Genomic DNA, 26,136 nt, shown 5'->3' on the forward strand with positions numbered 1-26,136 from the left:
ATTTAATTTGTAATACATTTGTAAAGATTTATAAAAACATGTTTTCAGTTTGTCATTATGGGGTATTGTGTGTAGATGGGTGAGAAAAATCACTTTAATCCATTTTGAATTTAGGCTGTAAGAACAAAATGTGAACTAAGTCAAGCAATATGAATCATTTCTGAAGGCACTGTATTTTACCCTGTAAAGCTGTTCTTGAACATCTCTAACATTTAGCAGAGATGATCAAGAGAAAACTATGAGGTGGCAGTAAGCGCTTCAGAGCCCAGTGTCTGGTCTGTGTGATGAGTTAATGTCCATGTCCCCTTGACACAAAGAAAAAAGGGATACACAAGGTCCGCCCAACGTGTCTCGGCCGGCACTGGCCCCTGTGTATTCCACACTTGTCTATCCCCGCAACGAAACGACAACACCCTTTCAGAACGGCCACAGAACAGAACGCATCCAAAAGAACAACGTTAAACAGACGGAAAATAAATAAAAAATGTAAAGGGAAAAATTCAGCAAAAGAACAGCGGGGTTTGTCGCTCATCCACACTGAAGTGCAGTAAAGCAGGAGGTCACATGACATTAATTCATTAAAATGTTGCCACAATCAGAAAGATTTGTTGGGGTTGTTTTTAGTACGACATGTTCCAGGTTGCTGAATGAGGGTTATTATGTTGGCGTTTTAGAGTCCAGCTGTCGGAGGAGGGATTATTTGGCAGTTTGGTTTGGTTGAGGGTTTTGGGGGGGTTTCTGCTATGGAGAAAAGAAGCATGGAGGACTGAGCAAAGCCGGACTGAGCCGATAGAGGGAGAGACGGCGTGAGAGAGGTAAGAGAGAGACTTCTCCCCCCGAGCAACGCGTTAGGTGTCCTACCTGGGCCCCTTCAGGAATCTCCTGTCACAGAGAGGGGAGGGGAAACAGACAGACACATCCCACAGGACAGAGAGAGACTGTCAACAACAGCCAAGGACAGAGATTGACACAGGCATGTCAACAAAACACACACAACAATAAATCTCTATAACTTAGGATGTTCCGTTAACAAAAAGTGATGAGCTCTTTTGATTAAATTAACTCCTGAGATTAAGTTATGAGCGTTTGCTGCTAAAAACTGGCAGCATATACTTTTGCATGCATCCAAAATGATGTATTCCTGTATGAGGCAGAGGCTAGTGTGCAGATGTGATTATTTAAGGAACACAGCCTAAATATCCAATGTCCCTTACGGAGGTTTAAGACTTGGACTTCCAAAATCATCTGGATGAAAACCACCTTTAAAACAGGATTTAACGACCGTAATCCTGATTCACGTAGGACTCCCGCAGAGCAGACATGGGGAGATTTCCCTAATGCTCCTGGTGTGTTCGTGCATCTCAGACACTGTTAGTGTGTAGACAGATAATCATCTATTAATAAAACAGACTACACTCTACATGGAAGTTGAGACTGTGTCTTTAGGGTTGCATATCAAGATAGGATGAGGCATCCCATAAGGACTGACCAGATTAACCACACATCTTCGCTTCCTTCGGAGATGGACGGCGTTATGTGGAGTCAGTCAAAACCTACTGGGTTTTATTGTTTTGGACTATTTTGGCCATTTGGGTTTTTCACAAAACTCCAGGGTTGGTGTCCCAGAGTATGGGTGTTCCTGCTACGCATTTGGGTTTTATGTGTTGGCGGAGAGGGCTTTTGGAACACCACAAGGACCCTGTATTTCAGTGTGTTCCAGTGAATTCATTTAAAGGGCCATGCCTTGTTTAAATCATTATGGAGGGGGACACAGAGACGCTGGACAGACAGACAAACACAACGTGGGATTTGCATCTATACAAAATATTCTCTGGAAAGGACCTGGATGAATAAATTGAGAGATTACTTTGCAAGAGAAACTCTACTACTACTACCAGTACTACGACTATTACTACTACCAGTACTACGACTATTACTACTACCGGTACTACGACGACGACTACCGGTACTACCACGACGACGACTACCGGTACTACTACTACGACGACTACCGGTACTACTACTACGACGACTACCGGTACTACTACCGGTACTACTACGACTACTACCGGTACTACTACGACTACTACCGGTACTACTACGACTACTACTACGACTACTACCGGTACGACTACTACCGGTACGACTACTACCGGTACTACTACGACTACTACCGGTACTACTACTACGACTACTACCGGTACTACTACTACGACTACTACGACTACTACCGGTACTACTACTACGACTACTACCGGTACTACTACGACTACTACCGGTACTACTACTACGACTACTACCGGTACTACTACTACGACTACTACGACTACTACCGGTACTACTACTACGACTACTACCGGTACTACTACTACGACTACTACCGGTACTACTACTACCGGTACTACTACGACTACTACGACTACTACCGGTACTACTACGACTACTACCGGTACGACGACTACCGGTACGACGACTACCGGTACGACGACTACTACCGGTACTACGACTACTACTACCGGTACTACGACTACTACTACCGGTACTACGACTACTACTACTACTACCGGTACTACGACTACTACTACCACCAGTACTACGACTACTACTACCACCAGTACTACGACTACTACTACCACCACCAGTACTACGACTACTACTACTACTACTACCACCACCAGTACTACTACTACTACTACTACTACTACCACCACCAGTACTACGACTACTACCACCACCACCAGTACTACGACTACTAATACCAATACTACCTAGTCAGCTATACTGAGTTTTTCTTTGGGGTTTTGTTTTGGTCCTGGTACTCTGTATTTAGAGGGTAGTGGAATCAAGCATATATGATCCAAGCCCTGGCTTCCCATGAAGTTCCTGCTGATTTAAAAACAGGAGAAGAGAACGAGAGAGCGAGGCGGCAGGGTGGACTCACCTGGATGACTCCTTCCATCATGCTCACCATCTTGTTAACGATGGCTATGACCTTGTGAGTGCGTTCCGAGGGACTGACGTCGGGCCGGTAGTGGCTGGACATGACGTAGCGACAGGTCATATACAGTACATAGGTGGGGGACAGCTTGAAGTGCACCGTGGAGCTGTTGGTGTAGTTGATGATAGCCGACAGAAAGGCATCTTCGGCTGGAGGGGGCAAGACAGGTGACATCCACACGGGCAGACACACAGACAGGCAGGCAGACAGGAGGGGATAAGGTGTGAGTTTACATGACATAGGTCACACAGTTTCTTTAAAGCCTGACTGATATCACCTAACTAGCTACAGGTTCACCCTGGAGTCTCAGTGTGTGAGCTTGTTACAGTAGGGACTCAGATGGGCTTTGTGATAACATTGTCCCCAAACCCCATCTTCCCGGTTCCCGGGTTGTTTGTAGTGCATTGTGACAGATGTGAGAGAGCAAACCCCCTCTATTGGAAATCAAAGGCCTCTGATCTCTCTGCTCCCTAGCCAAACACATGAGCTCATAAAACTCCAAATATACAACGACTGGCTGAGCCGGGCCCAAGACTGCAGAGTCCACAAACAATGTTCGGCATATGAAAGAGCTTGAAAGGCAGTTAAAATGGCTTAAATTAATAAAGATATGCCGAAGGCTGGAGAGAAAGCCCATCTAACATGAAGTTGTATCACATGGGATAATCATTACATGTCATTCACAGAGCAAACTTGGGTTACGCTCCCTATTGATTAGAAGGGGAGAGAGATGGAGGAGAGATGGGGAGAGAGAGATGGAGGAGAGAGGGGGAGAGAGAAATGGAGGAGAGAGGGGGAGAGAGAAATGGAGGAGAGAGGGGGAGAGAAATGGAGGAGAGAGGGGGAGAGAATTGGAGGAGAGATGGGGAGAGAAATGGAGGAGAGATGGGGGAGAGAAATGGAGGAGAGAAATGGAGGAGAGAAATGGAGGAGAGAGGGGGAGAGAGAGATGGAGGAGAGAGATGGAGAGAGAGATGGAGGAGAGAGGGGGAGAGAGAGATGGAGAGAGAGATGGAGGAGAGAGGGGGAGAGAAATGGAGGAGAGAGGGGGAGAGAAATGGAGGAGAGAGGGGGAGAGAGAGATGGAGGAGAGAGGGGGAGAGAGAGATGGAGAGAGAGATCGGGGAGAGAGAGATGGAGGAGAGACGGGGAGAGAAATGGAGGAGAGACGGGGAGAGAAATGGAGGAGAGACGGGGAGAGAAATGGAGGAGAGAGGGGGAGAGAGATGGAGAGAGAGATGGAGGAGAGAGAGATGGGGGAGAGAGGGGGAGGAGAGAGAGGGAGATGGAGGGAGATGGAGGGAGATGGAGGGAGATGGAGGGAGATGGAGGGAGATGGAGGGAGATGGAGGGAGATGGAGGGAGATGGAGGGAGATGGAGGGAGATGGAGGGAGATGGAGGGAGATGGAGGGAGATGGAGGGAGATGGAGGGAGATGGAGGGAGATGGAGGGAGATGGAGGGAGATGGAGGGAGATGGAGGGGAGAGAGGGAGATGGAGGAGAGAGGGGGAGATGGAGAGAGATGGAGAGAGATGGAGGAGAGAGGGGGAGATGAGGGAGATGGAGGAGAGAGGGGGAGATGGAGAGTATTCTTTTGGAACTTTGTAATGTTGATTTTTATTGTTTATTATCTAGTTCACTTGCCCTTAAATTGAATTGACAGACAGAGAAAGCGAGAGACCGATGAGAGAGAGAGAGAGAGCGCGAGAGACAGAGACAGATCCTTCCCAAGTACAGGCTGAGAGACCACCAATTGGCAATAGAAACCGGCAGACAAAAATAAATGGCTACCCAAAGAGGAGCGTGTATGTGGTCACTGCACCACAGGGGAGGTAGAAACATAGAGGCACTTTCTCCTTTAATGTGAGAAATATTCCTCACCACTGATAGAAATTACTACATGTGTAAATTGTTTACTTATTAAACCCAGAGGAAAAACAAAAAAAAACACTAATTGGTGAAGGCCCAACGGCTCCTTTTTCAGCTCGCTCTAACACTACCATGCTACCGTTAGGGCTAGTACGATAGCGCTAAGGCCAACAAGAGCGCTAGAGAGACCACATCAGTTGACAGCTCACAGTAGGCATTCATACAGATATAACCTCTATGGTACTAAGGTCTAACAATGTGCGTAGTTTTACATAATACCTTCTCACTCAATGTTAACATGACCGTGTTCAATAAAACAGTAAAAGCCCGTTAGCAGCAGGAGACGATGAATCAATACTTTCCACCCATTGATCTTTCAGACACTAGCTAAGTGCAGTTATGGTACGACCTCCAGTTTAAAATAGACACTGAAAGCATCGCTCAGATGGAGTGTGGATGGGCCCATAGAGTTATGTTATCATGACTTTTACTACACACCAAGTATCAGAAAGAGAGGAAGGGGAAGAAGGGCACAAAACGAGAGAAAGCCACAACTAAAGGTGGTTGCAGTACTCACAGTTGTCCCTGAACTCGATGCTGGCTGGCAGCGTCAGTTCTGGGCTCAGGATGTCCTGGGACCTGAGGGGAGGACAGAGGTGGTTCTCAGTGAACCAGCACAAGTCGGGCCCGTTCACCCCGCTGTCCACCGACGCCCACCTCTCCAGGGGTGTGTGTGTGTTTCCGTAGATATCGGTGTGTGAGTGTATGTATCAGGCTCTGTGGTCTGTACAGCTCAGTGGTCTGTCTGTATTATTGATGAGGGGACCCAGTACAGCTCAGAGGTCTGTCTGTATTATTGATGAGGGGACCCAGTACAGCTCAGTGGTCTGTCTGTATTATTGATGAGGGGACCTAGTACATCTCAGTGGTCTGTATTATTAATGAGGGGACCCAGTACAGCTCAGTGGTCTGTCTGTATTATTGATGAGGGGACCCAGTACATCTCAGTGGTCTGTATTATTGATGAGGGGACCCAGTACATCTCAGTGGTCTGTCTGTATTATTGATGAGGGGACCCAGTACAGCTCAGTGAGGAGAATTGAGCTGTGGCTGGCTCACAAGGTGCAGATGGAGATAAGGTGTCTGACAGGCAGAGTGTGACAGAGTTATGCTCTCTAGGCAGCACCACAACAAACGCATAGATGGCTCTAGTAGCAGTTGACCGAACTATTAGGATTTAATTGACTACAACAGAGATTCCAGATTTGTGTGTCTCACCTGCCGTCCTGCTGCTCCCCGCGGATCATGGGTTTGACCATGCCTCTCTCGCTGCCGTTGGCTGAACGCTCCATATCCAGCTTACCTGAGCTCTGCAATGACACAGCAATACACAGTATGATGGAATGTTCTGGAGCCCAACAATGATGCTGATGGCACTATCATCCCTCTAACACACACACACCCACCGCAACCACATCTTTAAAAAACACATGAGTCGTACAGACTAAAGTGGAATGGCGACCCCGACCCGGTGCATACAGTTGAAGTCAGAAGTTTACATACACTTAGGTTGGAGTCATTAAAACTCGTTTTTCAACCACTCCACAAATTTCTTGTTAACAAACTATAGTTTTGTGCATGACAAGTAATTTTTCCAGCAATTGTTTACAGACAGATTATTTCACTTATAATTCACTGTATCACAATTCCAATGGGTCAGAAGTTTACATACACTAGTTGACTGTGCCTTTAAACAGATTGGAAAATTCCAGAAAATTATGTCATGGCTTTAGAAGCTTCCGATGGGCTAATTGACATCATTTGAGTCAATTGGAGGTGTACCTGTGGATGTACAGTGGGGCAAGAAAGTATTTAGTCAGCCACCAATTGTGCAAGTTCTCCCACTTAAAAAGATGAGGCCTGTAATTTTCATCATCATAGGTACACTTCAACTATGACAGACAAAATGAGGGGGAAAAAATCCAGAAAATCACATTGTAGGATTTTTAATGAATTTATTTGCAAATTATGGTGGAAAATAAGTGTTTGGTCAATAACAAAAGTGTCTCAATACTTTGTTATATACCCTTTGTTGGCAATGACAGAGGTCAACGTTTTCTGTAAGTCTTCACAAGGTTTTCACACACTGTTGCTGGTATTTTGGCCCATTCCTCCATGCAGATATCCTCTAGAGCAGTGATGTTTTGGGGCTGTTGCTGGGCAACACGGACTTTCAACTCCCTCCAAAGATTTTCTATGGGGTTGAGATCTGGAGACTGGCTAGGCCACTCCAGGACCTTGAAATGCTTCTTACGAAGCCACTCCTTTGTTGCCCGGGCGGTGTGTTTGGGATCATTGTCATGCTGAAAGACCCAGCCACGTTTCATCTTCAATGCCGTTGCTGATGAAATGAGGTTTTCATTCAAAATCTCACAATACATGGCCCCATTCATTCTTTCCTTTACACGGATCAGTCGTCCTGGTCCCTTTGCAGAAAAACAGCCCCAAAGCATGATGTTTCCACCACCATGCTTCACAGCAGGTATGGTGTTCTTTGGATGCAACTCAGCATTCTTTGTCCTCCAAACACGATGAGTTGAGTTTAACAAAAAGTTATATTTTGGTTTCATCTGACCATATGACATTCTCCCAATCTTCTTCTGGATCATCCAAATGCTCTCTAGCAAACTTCAGACGGGCCTGGACATGTACTGGCTTAAGCATGGGGACACGTCTGGCACTGCAGGATTTGAGTCCCTGGCGGCGTAGTGTGTTACTGATGGTAGGCTTTGTTACTTTGGTCCCAGCTCTCTGCAGGTCATTCACTAGGTCCCCCCGTGTGGTTCTGGGATTTTTGCTCACCGTTCTTGTGATCATTTTGACCCCACGGGGTGAGATCTTACGTGGCGCCCCAGATCGAGGGAGATTATCAGTGGTCTTGTATGTCTTCCATTTCCTAATAATTGCTCCCACAGTTGATTTCTTCAAACCATGCTGCTTACCTATTGCAGATTGAGTCTTCCCAGCCTGGTGCAGGTCTACAATTTTGTTTCTGGTGTCCTTTGACAGATCTTTGGTCTTGGCCATAGTGGAGTTTGGAGTGTTAACAAGTTCAAACAGGTGCCATTAATATAGGTAACGAGTGGAGGACAGAGGAGCCTCTTAAAGAAGAAGTTACAGGTCTGTGAGAGCCAGAAATCTTGCTTGTTTGTAGGTGACCAAATATTTATTTTCCACCATAATTTGCAAATAAATTCATAAAAAATCCTACAATGTGATTTCTGGATTTTTGTCATGTCATAGTTTAAGTGTACCTATGATGAAAATTACAGGGCTCTCATCTTTTTAAGTGGGAGAACTTGCACAATTGGTGGCTGACTAAATACTTTTTTGCCCCACTGTATTTCAAGGCCAACCTTCAAACTCAGTGCCTCTTTACTTGACATCATGGGAAAATCAAAAGAAGCCAAGACCTCAGAAAAAAAGTCTGGTTCATCCTTGGGAGGAATTTCCAAACACCTGAAAGTACCACGTTCATCTGTACAAACAATAGTGCGCAAGTATAACACCATGGGACTACGCAGCCATCATACCTCTCAGGAGGGAGACGCGTTCTGTCTCCTAGAGATGAACGTACTTTGGTGCAAAAAGTGCAAATCAATCACCGGAACAACAGCAAAGCACCTTATGAAGATGCTGGAGGAAACAGGTACAAAGGTATCTATATCCACAGTAAAACGAGTCCTATATCGACATAACCTGAAATGCCGCTCATCAAGGAAGAAGCCACTGCTCCAAAACCGCCATAAAAAAGCCAGACTACGGTTTGAAACTGCACATGGGGACAAAGATCATACCTTTTGGAAAAAATTCCTCTCGTCTGATGAAACAAAAATATAACTTTTTGTCCATAATAACCATCGTTATGTTTGGAGGAAAAAGGGGGAGGCTTGCAAGTCAAAGAACACCATCCCAACCGTGAAGCACGGGGGTGGTAGCACCATGTTGTGGGGGTGCTTTGCTGCAGGAGGGACTGGTGCACTTCACAACATAGATGGCATCATGAGGTAGGAAAATTATGTAGATATATTGAAGCAACATCTCAAGACATCAGTTAAAGCTTGGTCGCAAATGGGTCTTCCAAATGGACAATGACCCCAAGCATACTTCCAAAGTCATCACGAAGCCCTGACCTCAATCCTATAGAAAATGTGTGGGCAGAACTGAAAAGGCGTGTGTGAGAAAGGAGGCCTATAAACCTGATTCAGTTACACCAGCTCTGTCAGGAGGAATGGGCCAAAATTCCCACAACTTATTGTGGGAAGCTTGTGGAAGGCTACCCGAAACGTTTGACCCAAGTTAAACAATTTAAAGGCAATGCTACCAAATACACTCAATTAGTATGTACATTTCTGACCCACTGGGAATATGATGAAAGAAATAAAAGCTGGGGGGGAGAAAAAATAAATAAATAAAATAAAATCACTATTATTCTGACATTTCACATTGTTAAAATGAAGTGGTGATCCTAACTGACCGAAGACAGTGAATTGTTACTAGGATTAAATGTCAAGAATTGTGAAAAACTGAGTTTAAATGTATTTGGCTAAGGTGTATGTAAACTTCTGAATTCAACTGTATGGACACACATTGATACAGGGGACCAGGGTAGTTAATGTACCTTGCTGGCGGGGAGGGCCGTCCCACTGTGAATGTCTCCTTGCAGGTCAAAGGTCGTCTCAGAAACACTCCTGCGTGAAAGGTGGACAGAGAGGGAGAGAATGAGAAGGAGAAATTGACAGAGAACGGGAGCGAGTGACGGACGGGGGACAGATGGAGACGGACGGGAGACAGATGAAGACGGACGGGAGACGGACGGGAGACGGACGGGAGACGGACGGAGACGGACGGAGACGGACGGAGACGGACGGGAGACGGACGGAGACGGACGGGAGACAGATGGAGACGGACGGGAGACAGATGGAGACGGACGGGAGAGGCGGAAGGACGACGAGACGGACGGACGACGAGACGGACGACGAGACGGACGGACGACGAGACGGACGGGAGAGGGACAGAGACGGACGGACGACGAGACGGACGGACGACGAGACGGACGGGAGAGGGACAGAGACGGACGGACGACGAGACGGACGGGAGAGGGACAGACGGACGGACGGGGGTGGAGAGGGACAGAGACGGGGAGAGGGACAGAGACGGGGAGAGGGACAGAGACGGGGAGAGGGACAGAGACGGGGAGAGGGACAGAGACGGGGAGAGGGACAGAGACGGGGAGAGGGACAGAGACGGGGAGAGGGACAGAGACGGGGAGAGGGACAGAGACGGGGAGAGGGACAGAGACAGGGAGAGGGACAGAGACGGGGAGAGGGAAGAACGGGGAGAGCGAGAGAGAGGGACAGAGAGCATCAATAAGATCAGGAACAGAATTCCCACCAGGCGGTGGGAACTTCTATTACTGGGAAGAAATGCCCTGAGTTGATATAAACATGCACACACACACAGTCACATGCTGTACGTACACACACACTCTGCCATCCCAGGACTGGGACAATCAACAGAAAGCCAGAAATTCCCTTTCATTGGCCTTATCACTGCAAATGAATGACTAGAACACGTTTATCTAAATATACCCTTGCACTACACTTGAATTAAATCCAGCTAACCACATTAGTGGTGACATGCAATGACAGGCCGGGAGCCACACAGTGTGGCTGTGTGACAGAGCTGTCTGTTCTTAAGAAAAGGTCTTAGAATTTCCCATGCTGCCCCATGATGAAACATAGCCATATTGTCTGCCCTGAGGGAAACGTGACAGTAGCCCTCACTGAAAGCTGTGTAATTGACCATAGGGCACTGATACAGGATAACTGTGTCCCCACTTATTCAGTCAAGAGCCTTTTAAATCACAAACGTTCATACATCATGCAAACCACAGTCTGTGTTTGAACTACCTTGGTGTCATTTGATTTCCATTAGTGTTCAAAGCAATGGAATTATTGGATGCAAGCATGAGGTCCCATTGCAAACACACGTGGCCCAATGTACAACAAGCAAGAAATCCACCAGAACCATCAGAACTGTCACAAAAGCTGAAGTCCTTCAATTCTCGTTGCCACAATTCCTCCCACTCCCTCGTTCCCTCTCTCCTCTCCCACCCAGACGTAATCCTCTCCAGCATCAGGCCACAGCATTAACGGCGGATTAAGGCCTCTGGCTACATCCACAAGCGGAAATTCATTCACCAGCCAGCCTGTCGTTCAGTCCAAACGTTACACATCAAGTCAACGTGGCTGGTTAAATTAACATCATGGGGATTCTGTCATTCGACTAAAAGCCCAGATATACACCGACTTAATGACCCTCGAATTACTGTACAGCTAAAACCACATCTAATTCAACAACACGCCACAGCCAGTCTCCAACCGCCAAATGCACTCTAGAAGCCTAACGACTGATAACAACATGCTAATGTGGTCAATATTTTTGACGAGTCCTCATACAACTACTGTCAATGAGGGGCTAGAAAGTCCTTCTCCAGTCGTCTACTACAGTGTACAATCCTCTGTGCTGGAGACCGACGCAGCTGAAGTCCACTTAAATCGACACATTCTCCTCCTCTGTGGGACGGAGCAGAGATCCCAGGCCCTTAACTTCCATTTTTACCATAAAAGCCTCTACTCTCACTCACGTGGCAAGTGAAGGACCCACCGGAGCTGTCCCCTTCCTGTACCCTCTGTGCTGGTCTCGCTGTCTGGGTGGAGTAGGGTGCATAGTGAGCACGGAGGCTGCATCAGTGATCGGTGTATATATGTGTGTGTGCGCATGTGTGTGTGTCAGGCTCCTGGTCATCCCTCCCTCTTCAATGACAAGGCACTTCAGGCCACACCCCAGCCAGCCAGCCAGATTAGAGTCCAGACAACAGCCCCGATGTACCATTCCCTCGCCTGCAATAACTCCGCCCGTTACCCTTTCCTCCTTCTTGGACTCTCTCTCCCTCTTCTCCCTTCACTTCCTCTAATACACTCTCCCTGCCTCCTCCTCTCTCTTCAGCTCCCTCTCTTTCCCCTTCTCTCTGCAGAGTTAAATTACAACTAGAGTTGCTGCGCTCAGATGGCTCCTCCCCCTCATGTCCATGTGGAATCTGTTTCCACGGCAGCGGTGTGGTCAACTCCAGGCCTCAAGTCAAATCCCACCCCCAGGCAATCTCTCTCACACACACACAACCTTGAGAAGGGTCAGAACCCCGGAAATGGAATTCAGCAGCACTGACTTCTCTGATGCAGACAGAGACAGCAGTAAAGCCACAGCTAGAGAGAAGTTATACAGCGGTGGCTAGGATACCTGACAGGATATAGGCTCTGATCAAAGCTTCAACTATCAGAGGAAATCCCATGCACCGAGGTGTACTAAGGCCACAGAGTTCTGGACCTGAATGACTAGCATGAAGGCCATGGGCTGGGTGACAAGGTTACAAGATGTCTGCATTCCAAATGGCACTATTCCCTTCACAGTGCACTCCTTTCGACAAACGCACGAAGCTCTAAAAAAACGAGATATAGGAAAGACACCGAAAGACAACACAACTTACGCACTGCCACTCATATCCACATTCATATAGCCAGTTAAATTAGATCTTTAGAAAAAGGAGTGGCGCTGTGATAATGTGTTTTAACTAGTTCTCTGTCTGAGTAACCTCTGGTGGCAGAGCCTACCACCATGACATGGCTCTACGCGTAACTGAGCGAAGCATTCAATCTGTTGTTGGTTTGGGTCCCGTGAAGAAACCCCCAGTGTCTGGTGGAGTATGCATGTCAGACTCTGTTTGAAGTGTACGCAAACAGATGATACAAGTGGTGAGGCATTTTCAACACGCAGGTTTCTTAAAGAGACTAGGAGAAGAACAGCACATTTCTCCTCAATCAGGAAAGACGATCACGCGCGTCTTTGATGTTATTTCGGTGCGTGCAGCTTTGCTTTGAGCCAGCTGCAGCTTTGCTAGGTCGTTCTTTGCTGCACTTGAAGATATTACCTGACATTAATCAAGATGAGACCAGCGCCTGAACAACTAGTACAGTTGATCTGTGTCAAAAACGCAGAACTGATTTTTTTAATAACAGACACACCCCTCCCCATCTTCACAACAACTTGATCAATATCACTTGGATAACTGACTTCCCAATGTTACTCCTGGGAGTTCAACTTCCTCAACGATCACACCTTTAATGCACAACTCCAGGTTGAGGTCTAAGAGAACGCTTTGAACCAAATACAATGATTTGTGATGCTTTTGCAATGCTAAGCACTATATAGGGAACAGGCTTCCGTTTAGGCTGCACCTGATATCATCTCTGGTGGCTGGCACGTGTAAATAGGAAGCTGTGCTGGTGTGTTCAGAGGACTGAGATGAGAGCCACCTTCATGCTCCTCTGTCACCCAGCTGAGAGACAGATCCGGAGTCTGATGACACTGGTTTCAGCAGGTCACTGCTTCCTGTCCCTGGGCCTATTCATTCAAAGCCATTCCTGCTTTCACCACTGGGATGAGAGACCTAGCCTCTGAGTGTGTGTGTGTGTGCCCACCTGTGTCAACAGCCGTCACTCCACCTACCCTGACTTGTGCCTTCCTCTCATCATCGGTCCGGGACCTCCCTTGCCCATGCTGTGGTCGTAGCTGGGGTCGACAAACTTGAAGACGTGGGAGGCGCCGAACTGAAGTGTGGCTCCGCTTCGCAGCACGGTGGTCTCGGTGACACGCTGGCCGTCCACGTAGGTCTCAGCCTCCAGACTGTGTGGCGTCACTGTCACCAGACCCTCTGTGTGCATCAGTTTGCAGTGGTGGGGCAGGATACCTGGACCAAACAGCTGGAGACCAAATACACTTGGTATCACAACATCCTTGACCTCAGCTAACTTATAGTCCCGTCTAGGCTAGTAACTTACAGCTAGGTCAATGTAGCACGTGACCACACACAAAGGGCAGGTCCTTACCTGGATGGAGCCGTCGTCTGTCGTGTCTGAGCCCACCTCAGTGACACTGTGCTGCAGACGGTAGAGCTTCGGTTTGTCCCTGGAGTCGGAGCCGTCTATAGTGGAGACCAGGAGATAGTCAGTACACACAATATGGAGAGACACACACACACTCACTCACTACACAGACACACAAACACGCACTACAGAGCACAGCAGGAGACACACACTACAGTGCGGGGATTTGAGTCGTACACCTCACACACAATACATACACACAAGGGGAAAGAGACATACAAGACCATGTATTCCTAACAACTACCAGTAGACCAGATCAGTTGTGCATTTTGATTAGTAAACCACATATTTTAGTAAAAGCAAGCAGGAACTTAGTTAACATGTATTCGTCCTCTAAAAATTCTGTTAGTTTTGAAAATCCTCATTTGCAAAAAAGCACTTGCTATTGTTAAGCCAAACAATATTGGTTATGGGCCTTAAACGTGGCCTCGTGCAGAGGAGCTGCCTTCGAGCGGCTAGCCTTCCTTCACACAACCTCGCCCTAGACAGTGAGGCCCTCCTCTGATTGGCTGAATCATGGCACAAAAATAAATTCAGGAAAGTAGCATTCAGTTGCCCATAGACACTGATCTCAGGTCTGTTTTGTCCCGTTTCCCCATAATAGTTATGGTCAGCATTTTGGGGGTGGAGAAGCTGATCAGAGATCTGTGTCAAAGGGCAACTTTTGAGAGTGGGTAGAAGTTGAACCTAACCACGGATACGATCAGATCATTTTCCATCACTATAACGGTCAAAAATAGAATACTCAATCTTCAGGGTAATCTGATCCTAGATCTGTAGTTATGGGCAACTTCTACCACAAGCCAGCTTGTTTCCAGAGAAACACAGCAGTAGATGGGTCTGGTGATGAGAGTGGAGGAGAGGCATGTGTGGTGGGTAGGCAGGTTTACCTTCCAGGTGCTGATACGTGTAGTAGCCATAGTGATTTCCCCTCCCTAGGTGAGCAGACATGCAGAGGAGGCGGCCGCAGTAGGGACAGACAGAACAAACACCATGCCAGAGGAGGCCAGGAGAGAGGACACACACACACACACAGAGCAGAGGGTGAAAATGTTGCAGCAGGGAGAAAATGCAGCACCATTCTTCGCCTCACACACACAGGCCCCAGAGTCCACACAGGGCCCAGAGTCCACACAGGGCCCAGAGTCCACACAGGGCCCAGAGTCCACACACATACTTGTGCGAACATGCAGGGAAATAGACCAAACACACACCAAATTCAGACTTCCACACACAGACACACAGCTTTCCCCCAAACACTCAACACACACCTTGAATCCCTCATGCGGAAAGAAGAAAACCCTAGCCTGGGAGACATGCTCTTTAGTTGCAATGCACTCAAACGGATCTCAACCCTTCAAACCGAATCTCTTAAGATACCTGAATAACTTTAACTACTAAATAAATCTCTGACGGGGTTAAGATGGTTCTGAGAGACAGGGTTAGTTAACTGTATGGGTGATAGGTTGGTAAGGGGAGCATGGAGGACAACAAGCAGCTGTTAGGGCCAGCCCAGCAGTGAGGACTGGCCAAGTTACTGGACACAACATCTGAGGACTAGCTAACTTAGACCTGATGTATTCTCTTGGTGGAGGGGTACAATAAACTGGGCAGGAGATGCTTCTAAGGCCCACTCACTCACCTTGTTAGAAGAGACTACAGAGAGTTCTCAGGGCATCAGCAAGTCTGGTCCATTCAGTATATTGCCTACACTGCCGCTACAGGTGTGAGTAGAACAGCCATTACACGGTTCTGTTGGCTATGTGAGTAGAACTGGGCCTTTCTTACAGAATGTCTGTGCTCTCTTGTGTTCGGCATCAGCTGGGAATGTGTGTGTCTACCTGTATCTATGTGTGTGTGTGTGTGTGTGTGTGTGAGAGAGATGCACCTGGGCTGAGCTCCACCAGGTAAGGCAGTTTCTCTGGGGGTAGAGAGCCGTACAGGGGCCCGTCCATGCCCTTCCCTCTGAGGCCCTTGTCCTCTGGTTTCCGGCCCTTTTTAGGCACGTAGTCTGGAGGTCTCTTCTTCAGCTGGAACACGAGGGCTCCTGAAACACCACAAGGAGCTGCGTAATGACCCAGAGCTACCAGGAGAGGGCAGTACAGACGGGGGACGTCGGATAAAAACACAACGCATAAAGACAATGAACTAGTTCGGGGGAAAAAAACGTATGAACAAAAACCTCAACAACCAAGTCGGTTGAAACTAGCTTTTGGTTGTTCTTGTAAGGTCAACTCCCTTTAGATCTGCACGTTTCATTGAGACTTTTGCATCAACACTACCTCGGTCATTGGGCCAGTCTCTGAAGATCTGAAGAGGACACTCCGTATCGTCCAGGACGATCTCCTTCCCAGACTTGTCATCTGTGTGCTGCAGGACCACAAAACACAACCGTAAAACCACCACACGTTCAACTGGAAGAGTGACATATCAACATGCATTGACTTGTGACCATACAACCATGGCTTAAATATAGTGTAGCGTGTATGGGGTGTACATAGGATGTGTTCCAAACCATTTGATTATTGCCTGTTAGAACATAAGCCAATAGGTGGCTGCTCTCCCTTTCCCTTGGTAGGTCTCCCCTCCATGTCTCCTGCACGCACCAGATATGACCTCTCCCTCTATTCCCGTCCAACCCTTTCTCCCTCCTCCACTCCCTAATAATGGTCTCTCCCTCACATCTCTGCTGTAGTAATGACTGACTGTCCAACACAAGACGCTGGTGAGAAACATGCGCTGTCCATGTCTGGTCACAGCAGTTTGATGTTGTATATATTAACGACAGATGTATAACTGAGAGGCGGATGGACGGCTGGAGAGAAGGGGAACTGAATGGGATTGGCTGTGCCTGGAGCCGTCAGGGATAGGAGGCGTGTGGCGTCGAAGGTCAGCACTTTAGCGTGGAGATGTCTGTCACATGGTGACAGGAGAGATTAGGCACACACACACACACACACACACACACACCTGCTGGCCTGGCACTTTGAAGAAATGCAATTAAATTACAACCAAACAGATGACTGTGCCAACAGTCCCTTTCCTGCTTTAATCTGACAGACGACTAGGAAGAATGTGGATGGCTGGATGAGACTCAGAATTGAAACAGGAGGGTTGGCGCTGGGTCGGAACGGGGGGGAGAGTAAGGTCTAGTTGTTCTTGGTAAGGGATGGGGGTGCGGACTCTTACCCTGGCGATGCAGTACTCCCGGGGGTTCTCCTTCTCCAGGCCGTACTTCTCCAGGGCCTCCACCACAGCAAAGTCTGCCATGTCTGTCGTGGACAGCAGGATGGTCTTATAAGGAATGTTGGGCTTCAGACTGTCTGCATAGATCCTCAACGTCCCCCCTAAGAGACAGAAGCAGGAGTTGGAGTTACACACACACACACACACACACACATTTTATTATGCCACATCTGTACTCAATATATTTTGTTTTCCTTTGGCAGGAATATTCCACATAGCAGCATACCTCACCATCAGCACTCTGTCACACACACTTTCTTTTCTCTCTCTATCAGACTACAGACTGGCTCGGAGTTAACAGACAGGGATGTAGGTCTAGGACGCTTGCCCATTTCACACAGGGATTTACTCCTCTGGATTGGGACTAGAGAGAGAGAGAGAGAGACTGAGGAGGAACTGGGAAGGGGGTTTATGTCCGTGTCAGATAGATGGCATTTTAGCTGGGAGTGAACCAGCAGACCAGGCCAGAGGGCTTACGGTTCAGGCTCCAGATTACATAACATCTGAGGTCTGGATATCACTCAATAGGAGAAAGTCTGATAAGTTGATGCTGGATAGTAAAAAATAAAATAAAAAAAGTAAATGCAGAAACAGCCTTTGTTCAAACATACTTCCAGAAGTAATCAAGGCACTCATGTAGTGAAGAAATGTAAAGGCCTTTAATGTTGGATATGACCGTGTCAGTAACCGCAGCACCAGTTAGCCCCTAACGCTCTAGATAACATGAAAACAGCCTAACCAGCTCTGCTAGGGCGAGTAAAATGGTCAGTGAGGTTCTCTCATTTGTGTCTGGAAGGAGATAGCAAGCTAGACAACTTTAGCCAGTTGGCTTGAGGTGCTCGACTGCCGTTGAGAGGTCAGAACTCCCAGATCAACCCTACTCCTCAGCCAGAGCGTCCAGTGTGCGAAAACTCTGAACTTATGAACAGACAATCTGACAACGCTCTGATTTTAGGAACGACCCAGAGCGCACTGACACACTGGAGGCAATTTACGTGACCCTAATATTACTTTCTTCTCCCTGCCCATCCTAAGTTTGCTTACTACATGTTACCAAGAAATCCACAAGGATCCTCATAACCCTCCTGGAAGGCCAATCACAAGCAACAATGATACTACATATCAGAGCATGCATGTTCATTTCTACATTAAGCCTAGTGTCCAAACTCGCCTCTTTCCTTCAAGACACCACTCACACTGAGCTCAAAGATGGACCTTCGTATCTGCTAACAATGGATGTTGAATCTCTTCACAACAATATTGTACACAATGACGGTCTGGAGGCTTTTAAGCATTATCTCCAACTGAGGCCAGAGGCAAGTACGCCCTCTGCTGACTTTCTCCTTCAATTAACACATTGTCCATTTTATTTTATTTTGTATTTTTTTTACTGGAACCTCTAGGCAAGTCAGTTAACAACAAATTGGATAAACAACATTTCCCTTTTCCAGGACAAGCTCCTCAGACAACAGAAGAGGACTACTATGGGGGTTTGAGTCGCTCCAAAACTATGCAAACTTATTTATGGGACTTCGGGAAGAGAAGTTTATTCTCTGTTCTGCTAACTATTTTATGTTACAAAATGGTACGGTTATGGCAAATACATTTTTTGTGTTCTCTGGAACCCGAAAATTAGTTATTATTCCATAACTAGGGTAATTCCCTCAATGAGAATGTGCAACTGAGTTTAGAATACAGTCAAATACAAATTTACTTTCTGGATGTGAAAATCTTAACTCGGATGTCTCACTCCACACCAACATCTACAGGAAAAGTACGCACCGCAATACCATGGTCAGGGCGGAGAGGTCAGGGCGGAGAGGTCAGGGCGGACAGTTTTCACCCTGCTAAATCTGATTAAGGACATTCCCTTCAGGCTATTTCAATTCAAAAGCTGCACCGTATTCGTTGACAGGGAGGAGGATTGAGGAAAAAGCTGCACCGTATTCGTTGACAGGGAGGAGGATTGAGGAAAAAGCTGCACCGTATTCGTTGACAGGGAGGAGGATTGAGGAAAAAGCTGCACCGTATTCGTTGACAGGGAGGAGGATTGAGGAAAAAGCTGCACCGTATTCGTTGACAGGGAGGAGGATTGAGGAAAAAGCTGCACCGTATTCGTTGACAGGGAGGAGGATTGAGGAAAAAGCTGCACCGTATTCGTTGACAGGGAGGAGGATTGAGGAAAAAGCTGCACCGTATTCGTTGACAGGGAGGAGGATTGAGGAAAAAGCTGCACCGTATTCGTTGACAGGGAGGAGGATTGAGGAAAAAGCTGCACCGTATTCGTTGACAGGGAGGAGGATTGAGGAAAAAGCTGCACCGTATTCGTTGACAGGGAGGAGGATTGAGGAAAAAGCTGTGCAAATGCATTCTAGGTTTCAGCAACAGGGATGCAAACCTAGCGTTAAACAAGTCTCTCACCAAAGCTAAATCTCTGGAACGAGAAAGACTTCTCAAAAACACACACCCACAGGCTTCAAACCCCCCCAAACCAATCTACTCTCCGAACCGCCACAGCAAGGAGGCAGCCAGGGTTCAGGATATCATTAAACACAATTGGAGTATCATTGAAAGTGATCATAAGTCGATGTGTTCTCTGAACCGGCAGCGTTTCCTTACAGAAGGGCCCCTACCTTCAGGGATACGTTGGTGCGCAGCGACCTCACCCCCTTTACTAAGCCAAGTTGGCTCCCCAAGCCCACAGGCAACTTCCCATGTGGCATCTGCAAATCACATTGTAAAAACAAATCCGTTCAGGGACCGAGAGTCTGTCAAGTGCAACACCACATGTGTGTGGAGTGGTTGGAGTGCCCGTGTGGGTGTTTTTACATAGGAGGACAGGGGATCTTTAAACTGGATCTTTAGAATAAGGGCCACTGCATTGCCAGATGTATATGAGGAAATGAAGTATTCTCCCTTCCTGTAAGACGTGTCACATTTTTTTGTTCTTCATTTTGTTGTTCTCTATTCAGAAGTTTGCTAACATGAGCTCAGTTTGTTTTTTTGCTTTTATGATATTGCATTTCATTTGTGGTGTTGCATTCTCCTTATCCCATGTTTATTCTGTTCCTCTTTGCATCTTCAAGGTGTTTTTCCACTTGATCAATTACAATGAATTGAGTCACGTCCTGTGAGAGTTGCGATATAAACCTGTTTTGTCCACCACTATTCTTTGTCACCCTGATGAAGGCTGTTGTCGCTGCGACAAGTCGTTGATTTATTTTTGCCCTGCCTAGCCGTAATACATGAAAGGCTTTTACATGGTTTCACTACATGAGAGCGCCTTGACTACTTCTGGAAGTTGGTTTGCACAGCGGCAGTTTACTATCCAGCATCAACTTCTGTTTGTTCCATAGTATTTTACCCCATGATCAAAGAGCACCTCGTGGATTAACGATAAATCAAAGAAGCCCTCCCCTCATGTGCCTCTAAGAAGCTAGTCTAAGTAAAGAAGTGGCCAGAGGTAGAAAGTTGCCCCTAACCTCAGATCTAGGGTCAGATTAAACTAGATTAAAAACAAATATTTGTACTTCTTCTAAACAACACTTGAGATTAACACATTTTTAAAACAGTTATGTCATAGTGTCACCACTTGACCAAAACAGATTTGGGATACAGAGTTCAGGCTTCAAAATAAAAAACTCCTGCGGACATTTTTGGTGTCCCTCCCATGGTTGGCAGAGGGCTGTAAAGCCATTGGGAACAAGATGTGAGGCCTGGCAGTGCCAGCCAGTGTGTGGTGTTCACTGAGGACATAGGCTAAAGCAGATTAGAGTGGCCCCCTGCTCTGTCTGGCCCAGGCCTTATGTAATTACAGTATGGAGACAGGGTGTTCTCTCCTGGACCGGGACAAGAGACAATGGATTTGGACTGGCCTATAGGCATATCTCGCTCAAAGTAACACATTTTAAATTGGTAGATCCAGGAGTCCCAGGACCCTACCCGAGTCGGGCCTGCCGTCGCTGCTGCGGAACTCCTGCATCCTCTTCTCCAGTTTCTGCTGCCGCCTCCTCTTCATCACCACCTCAGGGTTAGAGATGGTCCTGGTGAAGCTGTTCTCCGGCATGTCCTTGTACACCTCCGCCGCCAGTCTGGAGTTCTCTCTGGAGAAGCAGGAGAAACACAACACTCAGAAGTACTCCACTGCAATTCTACTCACAGAAATATATTTACTTTACCATGCAGGTTACTTCTTTATACACCATCTATATCTATATACACACACACACACACGTGACATTGCCCTCCTTACCCATCTTCTCTGTTCAGTGCTTGCTCATCTCCGTCCGGAATGTGAGCCTCCTTCTCTCTCTTCTTCTCCTTCTTCTTCTCTTTCTTGGACAGTGTCCGTTTGAAGTTCTGGATTACTCCCTCCTTCTCCCTCTCCGGCCCGTTGCTCTGCATCTTCTGTTTTGAGAGAAAACAAGAGAAAGCGAGAGAGACAGACAAGGGGAAAGGTTACGATAGGTGAGAGGGTGTGAGGTTTGTTACTAAGTGTTTTATTAAGGCGATCAGTGGTATTAGGGGGCCCGAGAGGGGGACTGACTGGGCTGAGGTCTTAGGACTCAGTGACCCAAGGCCTCCACACAGAGTTGGAACGGGGCCAACTTAACACCTAGAGCATGAGGCCTAGGGGTCTGGGCACCACTCTACCAGCCAGCCGAATAAAACCATCAGCTGACAGACAGAACAACAGGGTGAGAGTTCAATCAAAAGCCAAAATGTGAACTTCCTTGGCCAAAGAAAGCAGAGAGAGCGAGAGCCTTTTCAGAGGGGATCAGTTGGAGTCTAAATCCCCATAAAGCATTAGATGTGTTAAAGCCTTCCAGTGTTCCAGAACTGCCCTGTCAAATGGCTGAGCAGGGGACACTTCTGAGAAGACTCCATCTCTTTCCACTCCCCAAAAGCACTCCTGATCTCCTATCACTCATTCACACACGCTCACACATTTCAGCCTAAAAGCCTTTTGGGGAGCCCTCTATGTACCTCTAGTAGCAGATGCTTTTAGGAGGCGAGGAGAGGTGCTGCCACTAAGAGGAGATAAGTGTAGTTTAAGATCTGCTTCCCCTGTGATGACTGGAGTGATGACTGGGTAGGAGAATTGTGTGTGTGTGTTTTATAGCTCTTTTACTGCTCCCCTGGGCAGAGGTGGTTGATTATCCTCACACTGGTCAGAGTGTAGCCACTCATCCCAAGAGATGAAACACACATAACTCATTCACATCTCACACACAAACACCCCCCCCCCACACACACTACTGCTTTTATATCCTGGGCCAGGGGGGAGAACATATTTGGCTGAGGAAATGGAAAGAGGTTCGGGGAGCCGAGCTACTCCAGGTCAAGTGGCCCAGTATAGAATAAAAACAGTTGCATCTCTCTAGGGTGCTAAAGAGCACTAAAGAAGTCTCGGAGCAGGAGGCACTTCATTGTATCAGAGCCAGGATGCACATCAACACATTGAGCAGTCAGTCTATATTTCATTAGAGGATCATAGGACCTAACAAGATCATAGCAGTGGACTTGACTGTTGGCTATTTAGTTACAGTTCTACAGAGGCAGAGCAATCTGATAGTGTTGTCATCGCCAGGGTCCTGCTGTGCAGCAGTTTTGAGTCATTTCTCTGATGCCAAATCTAAGAATAGACTAGGTCCATTATTCTTTTCCAATGATGCAACGCACATTCACAGGAATCCCCAAATCACACCATATAGTCCAGTACTTGCTTTATGTCTAGCAGAAGCATACTGGAAGCCAGGCTTGCCTGAGACCACTCTGCTCCTTGTTGCTGCTGTCGTCACTAACCTTGGGGATGATGTCGTTCTCGTTCTTGAGGACGAAGCGTCCCTCGCGGTCGTCTTTGTTCCAGTTGAGCTGCACCACCAGTGGCTTCTCATCCAGGTCCAGCTTCCGTTCTTCTGCCAGAGAGAGAAGGGGGGGAGTCAACCGCTTAACACACTGCTTTACACCCTGCTAGCCCACACCAGTTACCCCACACCCCTATACAGCCAGCTTAGCTAGCTCTGGGCTATAAACTCTCATTTAACATAAATAAACAGAATAAGCTTAGGATAAAGTATTAGGATGTGCTTAGGATATAGCATTAATGATTGACATAGACAAATGTGGTAGGACTGCAGAGATTTAAAATATGACTATATAAAAGCACAACTGTACTATGCAGGCACACACACGTACAGTACACGCTACTCCTCTCTCAATATGAAGAGATACCAAAGCCTGGACTGAGGGCTGCTGATCTCAAGGTCCCATTAGGCACCATGGGAGCTGGACCCTGCTCTCCTGGCTTCTCTGTAGCGCAGGCTAACAGTCTTTGTCTCGTGACCCAAACAGAGTGGCTCCCGATGTTGAAAGTTAGCAGTCTAATGCTCGGTGTGGTCGACCATAATACCCTTACAAAACACACACACACACCCATCCTTCCACTCACCCCCGCTGACGTGGACCTCGTAGAGGGAGTATTTTGGCGAGGAGAGCATTCTCATGTCGGGCCGGAACTTCTCGGCCAGCGTCTCGATGACGTCCTGAGTGGTGGCCGTGGAGGACACGCGGATGCACTTGGTGGCAAAGTTCCCCGCCACGCGGTCCTGGAAGTAGAAACGCATCACGCCGTGGAACTCCAAGTCCTGAAAGAGAGGGAAGATGAGAAGAGAGAGGGGTGAGGGGGTCATTCGTTTCCTTCACAGCTGAAGACCTGAAGGGCCAAGTTTGGCTTTTTCCTTCCTTTCTCACACTTCCATAATAAACATTTCATGCTACACCAACACTGAGCGTCTTGAAAAATCACATTTATCACCGGAGTAAAAATATATATATTATTTTGTTGAACGCAGCCTTATTTTGACAACAGTAACCTCATAACCAACCTGCAGCTGAAATTTGAGCGAGGAGATATTTATTGGACAAGATAAGAAGTAACAGGAAGAGGAGAGGACGGTAGTCGGGGGATAGCTGCTCCTGTTTCTAACTCACCACGGAGAGAGAAGGATAGAAGGAAGGAGATGGAGGGAAAAGAGAGGGAAGACGCTGGAGGAACCTGCTCTCCTTATTTGTCTGTACAATAGAGAAGCAGACGCTCCGTAGCTACAGTGACTCAGCAATAGCCAGGAAATGTACACAGACATGGAATCACTTTAATGTTCACATGCTGTTCCACTAGTCAAGGCTCATCCTATTTAACCATTTCTGTACATTACTATTATATCCACGTATTCGTCAGGTATACAACAAATATTCTATCCACATACTGTCCACAACGTCTATAAAAATCACACACACACACAGTATATACATATATATTTATACTCTGGACTCTGACATTGCTCATCCTAATATTTCTATATTTCTTAATTACATTCTTTTATTTTTAGATTGTGTATTGTTGTGAATTGTTAGATACTACCTCACTGCTGGGGCTAGGAACACAAGCATTTCGCTTGTGTATGGGAGCAAGAAAATTAGACTTCGCTATAAGTGTCGCGTCTAATAGCAGAGCACACTTCCACTGTAATATCATACAGAGCTCATTTCCCACCACACCTAGACCCCTGACCACGTCAAGCTCGGAGACCGCCTTTGGTCAAGTGGCAACGATCAACATCTATAGGCGCCTGTCATTTCTAGCTAAACCGGCCTTTTGTGGACAGTTTAGACAGGATGTAGAATGGTGGTAACGCCATGTTGTGATATAGTGTGATCATTATAAAAAAGGGCCTTAGGAGAGAGTCAGAGGCAGGAGGACAGACAGGCCTACTAATACTCATCATATGACCTAAAAGGAAGGGAGGTGTGCAGGTAGCAGTCAGTGTGTGTGGGTGTGTGTGAAACAGCCAGCTCAGCCTATCTGCTCCTCTCCCAGGCAGACTACACTCCAGCGCTCCTCTCAGAATCTGTTCAGCTAAGAACAGAAATAGCCCTACATGATCACATAGGACCTTGTCGTGACAACTGCACTCCACACAGGTGAAGCCAGGGACAACATACACAGCACTCACAGGTCACATGATGTTTATACCCAAACAATAAAAAGCCATGTGATCATCTTCCACTGGGCAGTCGACTGGTCCAGTATGATCTGGTCTTCCACTGGGCAGTCCACTGGTCCAGTATGATCTGGTCTTCCACTGGGTAGTCGACTGGCCCAGTATGATCTGGTAGTCGACTGGCCCAGTATGATCTGGTCTTCCACTGGTCCAGTATGATCTGGTCTTCCACTGGGCAGGCCACTGGTCCAGTATGATCTGGTCTTCCACTGGGCAGGCCACTGGTCCAGTATGATCTGGTCTTCCACTGGGCAGGCCACTGGTCCAGTATGATCTGGTCTTCCACTGGGCAGGCCACTGGTCCAGTATGATCTGGTCTTCCACTGGGCAGTCGACTGGTCCAGTATGATCTGGTCTTCCACTGGGCAGGCCACTGGTCCAGTATGATCTGGTCTTCCACTGGGCAGTCCACTGGTCCAGTATGATCTGGTCTTCCACTGGGCAGTCCACTGGTCCAGTATGATCTGGTCTTCCACTGGGCAGTCCACTGGTCCAGTATGATCTGGATTTTCCATGTCAGCTGTGTCCAATCTCTCAGCATGTGACATCACATCAGCCTCACCCCACAGGCTCATGGGCCACAGACACTCATTCTTGGCCAATGAGAGCGGGAGGAATGAGTGATGTCAGGCCAACCAGAACAATGAATGTCAGGAGAGTCACCGTGTGTTTCCTCACCTCTGAGAAAACTTCCCAAAACCCCCTGCTCAATATGGTGTGTGTGTGTGTGTGTGTGTGTGTGTGTGTGTGTGTGTGTGTGTGTGTGTGTGTGTGTGTGTGTGTGTGTGTGTGTGTGTGTGTGAAAACGGGTGAGCGTTGTGTGTGAGTGAGGGGAATATACAGAAAGAGTCGCACAAAGATATCTATATGACCTCATTCCTAACCTGTGTTCAT

The 26,136-nt window shown here is 47.3% G+C and overlaps 1 protein-coding gene across 30 annotated transcripts in view; it reads right to left on the bottom strand.

Moving 5' to 3' along the window:
* The window catches only part of LOC110521052 (afadin), a 117,046-nt gene that overhangs the window by 40,259 nt on the left and 50,651 nt on the right, over positions 1-26,136 (bottom strand). For 5 of the 30 annotated variants that reach the window (XM_036975790.2, XM_036975789.2, XM_036975784.2 and 2 more), the window contains exons 2-16: positions 23,631-23,826; positions 22,985-23,097; positions 21,432-21,586; positions 21,122-21,282; positions 17,123-17,280; positions 16,216-16,303; positions 15,822-15,980; positions 14,824-14,868; positions 13,877-13,971; positions 13,497-13,750; positions 9,550-9,619; positions 6,147-6,238; positions 5,446-5,507; positions 2,942-3,147; positions 862-882 (exon numbers count right to left, since the gene is read on the bottom strand). In XM_036975790.2, the coding sequence (XP_036831685.2) occupies positions 862-882; positions 2,942-3,147; positions 5,446-5,507; positions 6,147-6,238; positions 9,550-9,619; positions 13,497-13,750; positions 13,877-13,971; positions 14,824-14,868; positions 15,822-15,980; positions 16,216-16,303; positions 17,123-17,280; positions 21,122-21,282; positions 21,432-21,586; positions 22,985-23,097; positions 23,631-23,826 (1,875 nt within the window). Of the gene's footprint in view, positions 1-861; positions 883-2,941; positions 3,148-5,445; positions 5,508-6,146; positions 6,239-9,549; positions 9,620-11,577; positions 11,835-13,496; positions 13,751-13,876; positions 13,972-14,823; positions 14,869-15,821; positions 15,981-16,215; positions 16,304-17,122; positions 17,281-21,121; positions 21,283-21,431; positions 21,587-22,984; positions 23,098-23,630; positions 23,827-26,136 lie in introns of those variants that run through there. The other 25 variants (XM_090232765.1, XM_090232760.1, XM_036975787.2 and 22 more) reach the window with 10 other exon arrangements.

The sequence above is a fragment of the Oncorhynchus mykiss genome, chromosome 4 (assembly GCF_057628025.1).
Source record: "Oncorhynchus mykiss isolate SJ-2025 chromosome 4, ASM5762802v1, whole genome shotgun sequence".
In the NCBI taxonomy this organism is placed as follows: Eukaryota; Metazoa; Chordata; class Actinopteri; order Salmoniformes; family Salmonidae; genus Oncorhynchus; species Oncorhynchus mykiss.